Raw genomic sequence first — 14,939 nt, 5'->3', positions numbered from 1 at the left:
ACTAAAAGTCAGCTACGCTGAGTGAGTTCTAGTTAATCATACAATACCATACAATACCTTATTACATACATACGTACTTAACCTCATAACTTTCTTTCATACACACATAAGTACTCATACCTTCATTCTTACTTACATACTTTCTTTCTTACTTACATACTTTCTTTACATTCATAATCATACGTTTTAAAGAGCCTTTCGCCCTATAACCTCACAGATATTATAAGGGTCTGGTCCCTAACATCACAGATATTATAAGGGTCTGGTCCCTAACATCACAGATATTATGAGGGTCTGGTCCCTATCCTCACAGATATTGTAAGGGTCTGGTCCCTAACATCACAGATATTATAAGGGTCTGGTCCCTAACATCACAGATATTATAAGGGTCTGGTCCCTTGTTTTCGAATATTAGTAGGGTTCGATTCCCTCTTCGTTACCATACAACCATACATCATACCTCGAGTATTATTAGGGCTCGGTACCCTTTTCGTAACCATACAACCGTCATTTCCTTCTTTTATTAACTTTATTACGTTCATACACATAAACATACATATCATACTTACCATATTTATAACGTTACAACCTGACAGTACGTGCAATATCCGAAGATCGTTCACGTACCATCAAGCAATCATTCTTACATATCACATATATCACATATGGCATACACTTATCACTTAGGATAAATGTATTAACAACACATCAAGTATGCACACAGCCCCGAAAACATAACAAGGAATGGGGCTAGAAACTCACCTGGATCCTGTTACGCTCGCCGTTGATCGTAATTCCTTTCTTTAACTGGGCTCGGCTAACTGTATAATATTTACACATATCAATTAACTACTACTACTCGTTTTGTATTTCTATCTATATATGACCCACAACGAACGGGGGTCCGGGGGCAGCGCCTCTGGCAGCGGGGTTCTAGGGGCGGCAGCCCCTAGCGGGGTCCAAGGGGCAGAGCCCCTGGCTGGGGTTAAGCTGCCAGGTCAGCTTGGAAAAATTTTATTTTCGATAACTGCCTTAACACATTTTCCATTAGGTTTTTAATTTATTTTATAAACGAACTTCACTTCAGGCGAAGTTAAACCTTAGGCGAACTTGGCTTCAGGCGAAGTTAAACCTTAGGCGAACTTGGCTTCAGGCGAAGTTAAACCTTAGGCGAACTTGGCTTCAGGCGAAGTTAAACCTTAGGCGAACTTGGCCGTAGGCGAAGTTATCCTTAGGCGAACTTGGCTTCAGGCGAAGTTAAACTTTAGGCGAACTTGGCTTCAGGCGAAGTTAAACCTTAGGCGAACTTGGCCGTAGGCGAAGTTATCCTTAGGCGAACTTGGCTTCAGGCGAAGTTAAACCTTAGGCGAAGTTACGCTTGAAGGCGAAGTTACGCTTGAAGGCGAAGTTACGCTTGAAGGCGAAGTTCATCAGGCGAACTTAATCTTGCAGGCGAAGTTATCGCGCTGCAGATCTGTTTGCCCATAAATCCTTCGTTTCTTAGCCAAATAACTCGATTTTGGTACCCACGGAATTGTATGATCGGCGCCTACAAATCCCAACCATCAAATCGGCCTAAAATCGACGTTTTAGGGGTCCGATTTGGGCAGTTTGGGTTTCGGGTCCGGTTAACCCATCCAATCCTAACCATTTTCAGTAAAATTAGCTTTGGTGGATTTGTTCTTACCTTACCAACTCAGATCTATCAACAAAATCTCGGGTCTCGGCTTCGAATCTTGATCGGTTAGAATGTGTGCGTTTTGAGTGTGTGAAGAAAGAAGGTGGAAATGAAAGATTGGGTTTGGGATGGGATATTTATATCCCTCTAAGCCCACGGACCCGAGGCCCATTCTCATTTAACCCATCTTACGCAATCTAAGCCCAACTCCCTCCTTACTCGACATTAAATAATTAACAACGTGAAATCACTAAACATAATTTTCTTTATTTATAATTAAAATTTTGGGATGTTACACAGCTCAACCCCAGCCAGGGGCGGTGCCCCTTGGACCCTGCTAGGGGCTGTCACCCCCGGACCCCCGTTAGTTGAGGGTTTCATAAATTTAGATGTAGGAAGTAGTGGTAATAGATAATTAACACGCGTAATGTATTGTACAGTTTGTCGTGCACAACTAAAGAAGGGAATTACCATTAACGGCGAGAGAAATCGACTTCAGGTGAGTTCTAGCCCCATTTCTCTTTGAAATGTTTTTGGGGTTGTGTGCATACTCCTATGGAGTATGTGATAGTTAATACATTTATTTAGTGGATAAGTGTATGATACGTGTATGACTATGTATTGAATGTTATTACCATATATTGATAGTATGAATGAGCATGTGTGTGTATATATATTATTATGTACACGAGACAGGTATGCTGGTATGGGTACTCGAGGCAGAAGGGACCAGCCCTTATAATATCTGTGATGTTAGGGACCAGACCCTTATAATATCTGTGATGTTTAAGATAGACTAGCTTATGGTATACCATAGGGTTGTATAAAAGAAAGTATGTAAGTACTTATGCATGTAAGTAAGGTATGAATACGCATCTTCGGATACGTATAAGTAAGGATGTGAATGTATTGTATGCTAATTTGATTTTCTAGAACTCACTCAGCGTAGCTGACTTTTAGTATCCACGCATGCAAATAGGTTGAGGCAGCTGGCTTGAGGAGGGACACATGGCATGGACTGAAGAGACTGACATCCATGATGAAGTGTTATGACTGTTTTAATTAATTATTTATGAAAAGACAATTTGTATGTTAAGACAATAATGAATGTTTTGTAATGTGATGTCAGAAGTTTTTTTTTTATTCCGCGAAGTTTTTAATTTACTCTGATTTTAGAACTGTGTTTATAAGTAAATCCAACACCAAAGTAGGGTTACCAGGAACTGGGCCTTACAATTTGATCCTGTTTCGGTCTTTCTATTCCTCCAATATTCTAAATACAAAAGCATAATATTTATCTCAATAATAAATTCATAAAAATACAGACTCTTAAATTTATTTAAATATATAAACATATATGTATACCTGACGATTTTACTAATTTCCGGTAGCTAGCATTTCTAACGGTAAGAATACATAATATTTATGATATTACTTTTATTTATATTTATTTCAAATTTAAATACCGTAACTTTTAATTTATTATTTTTTTACTCAAAGATAACTAAAAAAATATAGGAAAATTATAAAATATATTTATTAGTTAAATAATATTTTATTTATATGCAGTTCCAGTTATGCCAATAGAAGAAATTAAAGTCCCGATTAAAAACCAACTTTCACACATAAGGGAATTCCACATTGGTAAATTGGAAATAAATAATCCCAACTTTTGTGTATTGGCCGATAATAATCCAAACTTTAAAAAACACTACCAGCGGTCCCAACTTTCAACTATTTTTGTCTCAATGGCCCTCCGTTAATAAACACTTAACGTCGTTATATTTTTTCCCGAGTTTCAAACCGATGTTTTAGGACTTTTGACCGAAGGAACGATACGAGCCGACCGATGTAAAACTTATCTCGAAACTATTATCCAAGCAACGAAACAATGCTGCAATTGGGTGTTTGAATTTCCAATTAACAAAAATCAAGTCGTTTGAATCATCGTTTCGAGATAAGTTTTACATCAGTCGAATTGTATCGTTCTTCCGATCAAAAGCCCTAAAATATCGGCTTGAAACTTGGGACAAAACATAATGACGTTAAGTGTTTTTTAACGAAGGACCATTGAGACAAAAGTAGTTGAAAGTTGGGACCGCTGGCAGTGATTTTTAAAGTTGGGATTATTATCGGACAATACATAAAAGTTGGGATTATTTATTTCCAATTTGTTTTCCACAGTTGCTCCAAATCCACATATTCCATAAGCAATTCATTTGGTCGATATTTAACAAGTATATTTTTTAAATTTTGTTTGTAAACATTATACTATGTAATGTCATTTTATTTAAGTTTTTGTTTTTTTATTACTTTCTTTCGCATGAATATGAATTGCACTTATGAATCATGTTGCCGTCTCAAAAAACATATTAAAAATATATCTTATCGATAGAAAGTATATATGTGTTTACTTGACAATTTTTATATTCAGCCCATATCGTGCACGGGTCAACAACCTAATTATTTAATAATGAGCTTACAATGGCTTAATTAACAAGCGCATTGAGAACATACATATAACTCTTGAATTCACCCAAAACTATATAGATTACAGTATGAATTATTTTGAAAATTTTAAGAGAAAACATAATGAATCTTTGACGCAACCCAAAATTATATTGATTGCGGTACCGTTTACGTTCGAGAGAATAAAAACAATGATAAGTTAATATCAACATACCTTAAGTTGTTTGATCCAATTCTAAAAGTAATTTGTGCTGATAACGTGTTGTGCAACTCGTCTAATAGCAAATAAGAGATAGACATGTAAGGAGAAATGGAGAGATTTTATTAATCAGGCGTAGAATACAATGAAATATTTATAAAAGAGAAAACTTGGGGAAGAACCTAATCTATATTTATTATTGATAACTATAATAATAATAATAATCATAATAATAAGGTATATTGGTTTTTAATGATCCCAACTATTGTCTTTTGGTCACTGCTGGTCCCAACTAATGAATTGACTACTAATGGTCCAAACTTTTAAAGTATGTGTTCCTAACGGTCCGCGAATAACAGAATCCTAAAATCCTTAGTTTCAGGTCGCCGAAAAAACGGCTTTGGCTGGAAAACTCAACTTTTTTCCCAAAAACTCAACATTTTCATCCCAAACATCTTGGTAACTTCATATAGGACCTTTAGGAACCTTTTTATAGTAAAAGCCCCAATTATTGAGGTCGCCAGAAACCTTAGAACCATTGTCGGAATCGGTTGATGGTGCTCAAGTGGTGGTAGTTAGTTAGTGGTGAGTCAATTGGCGGTGGTTGTGGTGCTCAAGTTGGTGTTTTCCAGCAACAAATTTGAATTTTCTGATCAAAAACGTTTTCCCGACGACCTGAAACTAACGGCGTTAGGATTATGTTAGTTGCGAACCATTAGGAACAAATACTTTAAAAGTTTGGACCATCAGTAGCCAATTCATTAGTTGAGACTAACAATGACTAAAAATTAATAGTTAGACCATTAAAAACCAATATACCTAATAACAATAATAATAATATTGGTTTGGGGATCAGATGAATTTAGTTATTAGTTATTTGGGCTTTAATAAAGTGTAAAGCTAATTATTTAACCGAACATTTGAGCGCAACTCAATAAGTACAAAACAATTAACATTTTTATGAAGTGTTAGGAAATGAACCAATTTATTTTGAAGTAGGTGGGTGTACACAACTTGTACTAAAAACATTTTATCAAGATATGTTGGAATCTTGACATGTGGACATGCAAAGCACATGAGTCAACTTCAAAAAGCAAACAAAAACATTAAAATTGGCCATTTCATGCACGTGCAATTTATAATAGCATGTACAATCATTTGCACCAACTATTGGTGGACAAGCTAGTGGTTGATATCAAAATGTCATCTTTCTTGTGAATAATTGGAGTTGGAGGTCGAACTTGTATCAGAAGAATTGTTGCAAGTTTAATTTTTATCAATTATTTTTTGCAGTTTGGTTGGTTATTTGTTTTTGTTTCTTTATTTTTCTTGTATGTTCGAGTCTTTTGTGGCTTGTAAGGTTTTCTTTTTCATTTCTAGTATGTTTGGCCTTTCAAAAAAAAAGATAAAAACATTTGGTAGAGTAATTTGAATATTATTAGAATTATTTTTTATACATAAGATTGATTATATTTATGTAATCATTCAATCTCAACTAGATGCATATTAATGTAAAAAAGTTATTTACCATACAAAGCATTTATTATACGTAGTTGTAAATACTATTGTTATGGAGATTGTTATTTCTCCATATGACAAGAAACATGACATGAGACTTATGTTAACCTTCTATATAATTATATATAAATAGCTAGCAATAATACGTTATACATTGTTGCTTTGGTTATTTAAATTTAAACATATTTAAACACTTTCTTAATTTGTGACCCTATATATCATATGTCAAAACGTCACTAGTAACATTATCACAAGTCGTGCCTTTGGAACCTAACATTTACAAATCCAACAATCTGGTTCGAACTCTTAGTGCGGAAAGTACAAATTCTAGTGCAGAGAGTTAAACTTTAATGTGAAAAGTTCAAAATGTTTGTTCGAAAATTTAAGTGTCTATTGATTTCTTTGTGTGTGATCAAATGTCGCCCGTCCACTGATTTCTTTGTACCAGATGCATAAAAATTTTCAAGATAAAATTATGACAGGAATTACAGAGATTGTCATTTATTTATGTTTGTAAGAAACACATAACTTCTAAAATGAATATTTGTAATGTAGGTCCGACCATCTTCAACGACCACCACCCGTTTGATCAAATCTGGAGTTTTTGATTTTGTGCTCGTGTTCCATATTCCTCGTTCCGTGGGGCCCACTTGATCCAATAGGATTCTTAATATCAAGATACCAATTAGCTTTCTACACTCATCAACTAATTACTTGTAGCTCTTTATCCTTCCCTGCAAAAGTCTCTTAGGCACCTTAATGGCGACACTGGGTTCCATGCCATTCGTGATCGAAACAACGGTTGTTTTGAATAAGCATGGTCGATACCGGATCCCCTTGTTCGCACATAAGAGGCCCACAAAATCACTTACGACATTTGTATGTGATAATGGTAATACCGTGTGTCGTGGCAGAGTATGGAGGATCAAAGCAACAGGAAAAAATAGCTCTGGTGTTGATGGCAGTGGCTATACAAAGGTTCAAGTTACAACTGAGGAAAATATGAGGGAATTTGCAAGGCAAACAGATGTGCAGGTATATTACGCACCGTGTGATCCTGGTTTTTGCTAGTAGTTACAAGCTTTTGAAATAGGAAAATTGGAAATAAATAATTCTGACTTTTGTGTATTGATTAATAATAATACCAACTTTAAAAATCACTAACAGCGGGCCTAACTTTCAACTATTTTTATCTCAATGGACCTCCGTTAAAAAACACTTAACGCCGCTAAGTTTTTTTCCGAGTTTTAAACGGATGTTTTAGGGCTTTTGATCGGAAGAATGATACGATTCGATTGATGTAAAACTTATCTCGAAACGGTAATTCAGATGACTTAGATTTCTGTAATCTCAAATTTATAAGCTTTGATAAGAAGTCTGTATTTATGACAATTTGTAATAATTTGAATTAAGTGATATAAAATAATAATAATAATAATAATAATAATAAAGTAGGAGTATATAACCAAAAGTAAGTTGATAATAGTGTTCAAATAAAATAAATAATTAAAATAAGAGGTTATATTATATTGAGAAAAGTCTAAAGCAATTTAAAATTTGGATTTGAAAGAATAAATACATAGCATTTCAAAGAATAAAACTAAGCTGAATTTAACACTTGACCTCATTTGCAGTGAATGCTAAAGAAAGATTAACGACTTTAGCATATCAGTTCTGTTTATATTTTCTGCTAATTTGTTTATGAGTGTTCCTAAATACACCTTTTTTCATTTCAGCCTACCGGGCGGCCTCATCCCATAAAGGTAGTTCCGCCCCTATTTGGTCGGTTTGTAAGCACTTGTGACAACCTATGCAAATCCCACATCCATAGACATGAGAGATGTTAGGTTCATAACAAATGTTTTGCCTCAGACATCACCAATGCGTTTTTAGTGCATTGACCGCAAATATATAACTATCACGAATGCTAAGCTAAAGAACCTGAAATTACAATTACTTTTCTTTGTAGAGCATAGTTAAAACAACAGAAGGCTTTCTCAATGAACGCCACACTCCTAGCGCTCTATCGAATATCGCCATTGATCCGGTTGAAGATGACACCCTACTACCCGCGTTTAACAAACATAACGATGAAGATAAAGACGAGACCAACGTGACAAGTGAACCGACATCAGATGATGAAGCAGATGTTCCTGCAAGTGATGATGTTGAATCCCTTCCTTTAGCTGGCCCGAATGTAATGAATGTCATATTGATTGCAGCCGAATGCGCTCCCTGGTCTAAAACAGGTTCCAAATTCATGTCGTTACAACCAAATCTCGGTTCAACATTTTACCGCACCTATATTTGAATAATTTATAATTATGTATGCATCTATAGGCGGTCTTGGTGACGTTGCCGGTGCTTTACCGAAGGCTTTGGCTCAGCGTGGGCACAAGTAATGGTAACTTCAGACCAATTAATACACATTTTCCTTATGTGTTAAAACGTGCACGTGTGGGTTATGGGTGCAAACGAGCCGAGCTGCTCATGAGATACTCGAGATCGACTCGTTAAAAAGCTCGAACGAGCCGAGATTAATTGAGCCCGAGCCCCGAGCTTGAGCCTAAAAGTAAGCTCGTTTAATAAGCGAGTCTGAGCCCGAGCTTCACTTTGGTTGCCGAGCCTAAAAGAGCCTGTCATTCATATAATTTTTTAAATATATATTTAATAATTATTAAACATATAATTTTACGAAAAAATAAATAAAAATAACTAAATAATATATACTATTTTATACATAAAATTATAATGGAAAAAAATATATAAATAATTGATAAATATAGTAAACGAGCCGAGCTCGAATTTGAAAATCTACTCACGAGTTGAGCTCGAGCTTTGAAAATAAAGCTCGAAACGAGCCGAGCTCGAGCTTGAGCTCTGTGTAAATTAAACGAGCAGAGCTCGAGCTTAGTCGAGCTTAGACTTGGCTCATTTGCACCCCTAGACTGTGGGTCTTGATGTTTGGTTTTTGCATGCATTTAGGTGGTCGTACCGATGTATGGTGATTATGAAGTTCAAGATACCGGGGTTAGGAGACGTTATAAAGTCGGTTGGGAGGTATGCCATGATGTACATTTTAATTGCTTGAATCGAGTTGAGCTTAAATATTGTTAATATTGTTACAAGTAGGTAACTGATTTTACTTATATTTTCAAGATGTGGATGTGCAGTACCTTCAAACATACATTGATGGTGTAGATTTTGTTTTTATCAGATGCCACATGTAAAACAATTTGGGAAGTAATATATATGGAGGGAATCGCGAGGTTAGGTTCTACTAATGTCTTTCTTTACTAATGTTATCGGTTGATATTCATTATTGTAGGACATTATACGACGCATGGTTTTGTTCTGCAAAGTGGCTGTTGAGGTACATTGCCATTGTCATAATCGGCATTATTGGTTTGTTGTCTTATAATTCATATATAAACTCTCGTCGAACTGACAACTCGTTACCTATAGGTTCCATGGTACGTCCCGTGCGGGGGTGTATGCTATGGAGACGGAAATTTGGTTTTCATTGCAAAGGATTGGCATACCGCGTTGTTACCGGTTTATCTCAAAGCATATTATCGTGACAACGGATTAATGCGATACACGAGATCCGTCCTTGTGATCCATAACATAGCTCATCAGGTTAGTTAACTTAATTCAGTTTATTCATAAACGAGTCAAAATTGTTTTTAACTTTTAACTTTCAGGGGCGTGGTCCGGTTGATGATTTCAGTCATGTGGATCTACCACCACACTACTTGGATCTTTTCAGATTGTATGATCCTGTCGGAGGTGAACACTTCAACATCTTTGCTGCGGGTCTCAAAACAGCTGACCGTGTGGTAACCGTGAGTCACGGATATGCGTGGGAACTAAAGACCAGCGAGGGCGGTTGGGGTTTACACAACATAATAAACGAAAACGATTGGAAACTAAAAGGTATTGTCAACGGAATCGACACGAACGATTGGAACCCTGAAGTCAACAACCACTTAACATCAGACGGTTACACTAATTACTGTATAAACACGCTCGAAACCGGCAAGCCACAATGCAAGACCGCCCTTCAAAAAGAGCTCGGGTTACCGGTTCGAGATGATGTGCCGTTAATCGGGTTCTTGGAAGACTGGATGTTCAAAAAGGTGTTGACTTGATAGCCGAGAGTGTCCCGTGGATAGTTGACCAAGATGTACAACTGGTCATGTTGGGTACGGGCAGACCCGACCTTGAACAAATGCTTAGAGAGATGGAAAACCGGTACCCGAAAAAGATCCGAGGATGGGTCGGGTTCTCAGTCAAAATGGCTCACCGGATCACTGCGGGTGTCGATATATTGCTAATGCCATCAAGATTCGAGCCGTGCGGGCTTAAATCAATTATATGCTATGAGCTATGGAACCGTACCTGTTGTACACGCAGTGGGTGGTTTGAGAGACACGGTTGAGCCGTTTGACCCTTACAATGAGTCAGGAGTAGGATGGACATTTAGCAGAGCCGAGGCCGGTCAACTGATCCACGCACTCGGGAATTGTTTGTTGACTTATAGGGAGTATAAGCGGAGCTGGAAGGGGATCCAAAAAAGGGGGATGACAAGGGATCTTAGCTGGAACAATGCTGCTCAACATTATGAGGATGTTTTTGTTGCTGCCAAGTATCAGTGGTAAATTTGGTTCTAACTAAAAATGTCTGTATAACTAATGGATTCATAAAACACATATAATGATAGCTACAAAAGACATTGAATTATTTTGTATATAGAGCACATAATACACCATGAAATACTCGACAACGATGAATGTAATGTGAGACTCAATAAGTAGATGAAAAATGGATGGTTCTGGTTTGAAAAGCCACTCACATGCATAAACATAAAATTCTCTATGTAAATGACACTCTATTTTCATGATCAAATTTCAAACAAGAATGATTTGAGAAAAGTTGTGCAAAACCTTTTGAGAGACCGCCCTCAACCGCACACGGGTTGTTATGTTTCACATGGTCCACAGTGTGCCTTCTCTTGGAGATGGTGATGTCATCCATGGATTCTAATTCTTGGCCATCCAACTTTCTCTTTGCCCCGGGGTACACTTTCAATCCTGCAAGTTTAAGAACAGATTATCAGGATGTTTCTACTTTTAGCTTCTTATTATTTTTGTTGCTAGTGATAATATACCAGGTAAAGCCTCATAAATCAGTTGGTCTTCTGAATCACCACAACTGCAACCTAACTTATGAGTATCTTCAGATCCACTAATCCTGCACCAAATGCATGAAAAAAGGTTTTATATGATCATATGAACTTTAAGGTGGTAAAGATTGTGTACCTATACATGTGCTCGACAAACTCATCGATCACAACAGGCCAAGCCCCTAACAAAATCATATATAAAATATTAGATGATGTTGCATCCTTATGGCAGGATTAAGAAATATGTGAAAGTAAGTATTTATGTTATTACCTTCGGGATCATATCCTTCAAGGTTTTCATGTACACAGCAACTAAATGCCAACACTTGCCTCCATGTATCCTCAGAGATATTGTGCCTTTGATTATTCTATATGTCAAATTCCGAAAAAATAATTTGGTTCAATTGATAAAACTAGGCAATATCTCACATGTAATTTGGAATATCCTCAGAGTACCTCAATGAAGGTGCACCATTGATTAAGTAATCTAAACCTTCCAGACAATATTAAGTTCCAAGCCATAATTGCCCTACTTACAGCTAAAAATAATAATCGCAAAAAAAAAAGGTTTAAGTTTATATGTTTGTAAGACGATCATCAGCTTTTATTTGATATGCCACTTACTGATGCTTCTTTGACTGTTTTCACGGCATATAAAGAATACAAAATTATAGAATCTTGAGAATTCGTGGGAGTCTACCTGCACAGATAGATAGAAAGAAAGATGGTTACTACTAGAAATTAATAATGTAATAATCAAGCATATAACTTATAGTTACTAGTACATTGGTGCTTTGATAATAATACATGTATTTTGTACACAATCATAAGAAAGAAATGATCCATCATCTCACCATCAAATTAAGCCTTGACATAAGAACAGAAAGCTCTTCAAAAATTGACATCCTGCAATGGTTAATAACATGGTGTTCGTCAACATCAACCAATTTCCAGCCAACCGACACTCTCAAAAGACAATAATAATAATAATAATAATAATAATAATAATAATGTTTTCTGCATCTGAATGAAGCACCAAATTGAATATTAAGTTTCAGTAAGTCGAAACTTTCATAACAGATACCTTTTATACACCCTCGACTCAACCAATTCTAGAAGCCGGGACAATCCCTCCCTGGCCAATTTAGCTTTCATCGACTCATTAGCGTGCCTGTAACCATCCCCCTCAGAAGCATACACGTCCAACGTGATTTCTACAAAAGATTGGGAAAAAAACGAGATTCAGCTTCGGTTTACAAACACAGATATTCGAATAGTATGATCATGACTGTTATACTTTATCGATAAACACATATACACATGCAAAGGTTCATGTACAAAATAATCTTAACATGAGAACGTAGGAAACAATACCAATCGACCAAAAATGAGAACGTATGAAACAATAGTAACTACAATACCAATCTACGTAAGCAATGTTTTATAATAACAAAAAAAAACCCTAATAATAACAACAAAAGAGTAAAAATTAGCAACAACATAATAACAACAAATACCTAAGGAGTTAATGCGGAAAAATATCGGATATCAGTTACCGCAGTGAGATATCGGTGGGATATCGGTAATTTTAATATCATGTAAAATTCATATATATAGTAATTTAACACTAATAATTCAATATAGTCTCCTACCATTAACAAACTAACCTTTTGCAAATTGCAAAACACTAACAATCGTAGCAAGTAAGAATTGATTAAGGCTTAAAACACTAACATTGAACACTAAAAGTCGATAATTAAGACATAAAACACCAATATCAAGAATATCAATGATATATCAATAAAATATTAGTCCAGTATCGGTCAAATATTGGTCAATATCGCTGATATTATCGGTACCGATATTCTGGCTGATATTTATATCGGTGATATATCGGCTATATGTCTGCGATATCGACTGCATAGGCAAATACTTATAACAACATAAGAAAAAACCTAATAATAACAATAAACGCAAATCAACAAATAGTTATAGCGTCTCATAATCGGAAATCAGCAAATACAAACAAAAAGTAACAACAAACACTTATAAAAACAAGCATAATATTAACAGCATACATATAATAAATATATTAAGAACCTGATGCTTCATACAGGCGTGCATCTAGCCTCCTACTTAACAGTTTAATTAAGTTACAATTAATATGTTATACGGAGGTAATTAATCGAATATAATATAATAATAAAGAGAACAGAATAATTAGGGATTTAGGTATACCGCAATAGCGTCTGTAAATCTGAAAGATATCGAGTTGATTTGAAAGCGATGGAGAAGAATCCATGAAGAATAATAAGCAATTGATGATTGATATGAGAAAATGATAATAAAAACCCTAAATTAGATGATGAGGGAGGAGGTTCATGGATTCATTCCCCAGTGTCACTCACCATTTCCTTTTCTTTTGGTAACGTCATTATGATTTTGATAAGAGAGAGACCATCAATATTTAATTTTATATTGGTTTTACTTTTATCTTTATTTTCAAATTTCGAAATTAGTTTTGGTTTTGATTTATCTATGGAAGTAAAAATTATGTTTAGGGAATTATATTTTTAATTGAGCTAATGGGATGCATGTTACGATCGGTATAGGTAAAATGTCTGTAGTTTACGGACCATATCTGAAAATATCTGTAGCAGAAGAGATGGATCAAACCTCTGCAGTCTGCAAGAAGAAAACTATTTGTTTTTTAATGTTTGTAGATTGTTAAAATAAACTGGTAGTTGTGTACAAACTGTGGTAGTGGATGATGGTGGTGCTGGATGGTGATAGTGGTAGTGGTGGGTGGTGGTGGTCGACGGTGGGTGGTGGTGGATGGTGGTGGCGGCGGTGGTGGTAGAAGGCAGTGGTGGCGGGTGGTGGTGGACGATGGTGGTAGACGGTGGTGGTGGTGGCAGACAGTACTGGTGGACGGTGGTGGTGGTGGGTAGGTGGTGATAGTGGTGGGGTGGTGGCCGACGATGGGAGGTGGTGGATGGTGGTGGTGGTGGTGGAAGGTGATGGTGGTGGGTGGTGGACGATGGTGGTGGTGGTGGCAGACGGTAGTGGTGGACGGTGGTGGTGGTGGGTGAGTGGTGGACAGTGGTGGACGGTGGTGGTCGTGGAGATGGTGGTGAATGGTGGGTGGTGGTGGTGGTGAACAGTGGGTGTTGGTAGGGTGTGGTGTTTTAACCCTCTACGGACCTTAAAATATCTCAGAAGTGGATGTGTCAAGTCTGCACCAAGAAGAGCTTGCGCAGACTTTTTTTTTATGAAACGTCTTCGACAAAACAAACAGTCTGTAGATGACAATGTATGCGTTGGTATGCGACGCAGACAAAAGAACCTGCGCAAACTTTTTTTCAAAAAAACAAACAACTTACTGTAGCAAATGAGAGAGAATAAGTTTTAGCTCAAGAATGTAGCACGATAAAAACAAAAGGTTATTTATAAAATGATTTAACAACTACAAATAAGTTTTACTAAAAGAAATTAGGTAGCGTTTGGTATGCAGGAATGACAGTAGGAATGGAATAATTAATTATGTGGGAATAAAGTGGTGTTTGGTTGATCAATGGAATGAAATCATCCATTACACATAGGGTTGTAAACGAACCGAACGAACACGAACAAGGCCTTGTTCATGTTCATTCGTTAAGAAAATAATGTGTTCACGAACACTTACCGAACGAGATTTTATGTTCTTATTTGTTCATTAAGGAAATTAATGTGTTCATGAACGGTTCACGAACACAAATAAAATCGGAAAAGCCTAGAGATTGAGACTGATGTATTCATTTATGTGAATAATGAAAGCTTGTAAACGAATCGAATGAACACGAAAAATGGCATGTTCGTGTTCTTTCATTTAACTTTAAAAGAACACATAC

The 14,939-nt window shown here is 36.3% G+C and overlaps 1 protein-coding gene and 1 pseudogene across 1 annotated transcript; one reads left to right on the top strand and one right to left on the bottom strand.

The window, feature by feature from the left end:
* The first annotated feature begins 6,623 nt into the window (after positions 1-6,623).
* Positions 6,624-10,525, top strand: LOC143616663 (granule-bound starch synthase 2, chloroplastic/amyloplastic-like; annotated as a pseudogene).
* A 75-nt stretch (positions 10,526-10,600) lies between these two features.
* LOC143616665 (defective in cullin neddylation protein AAR3-like) lies at positions 10,601-13,365 on the bottom strand. The gene is made up of 9 exons (XM_077089429.1): positions 13,288-13,365; positions 12,134-12,263; positions 11,904-11,955; positions 11,674-11,749; positions 11,506-11,588; positions 11,321-11,417; positions 11,186-11,231; positions 11,035-11,117; positions 10,601-10,957 (listed from the first exon to the last, which is right to left on the bottom strand). The coding sequence occupies exons 1-9, from the start codon at positions 13,349-13,351 to the stop codon at positions 10,740-10,742; spliced, it is 849 nt and encodes a 282-aa protein (XP_076945544.1). The 5' UTR covers positions 13,352-13,365; the 3' UTR covers positions 10,601-10,739.
* Between the last annotated feature and the right edge of the window lie 1,574 nt (positions 13,366-14,939).

The sequence above is a fragment of the Bidens hawaiensis genome, unplaced genomic scaffold (assembly GCF_021521415.1).
Source record: "Bidens hawaiensis isolate Kalapana, Puna unplaced genomic scaffold, B.hawaiensis_p1.1 tig00048746_1, whole genome shotgun sequence".
Classification (NCBI taxonomy): Eukaryota; Viridiplantae; Streptophyta; class Magnoliopsida; order Asterales; family Asteraceae; genus Bidens; species Bidens hawaiensis.
The sequence above is the reverse complement of the archived record's forward strand: the minus strand, read 5'-3'. Positions and strand labels throughout refer to the sequence as shown.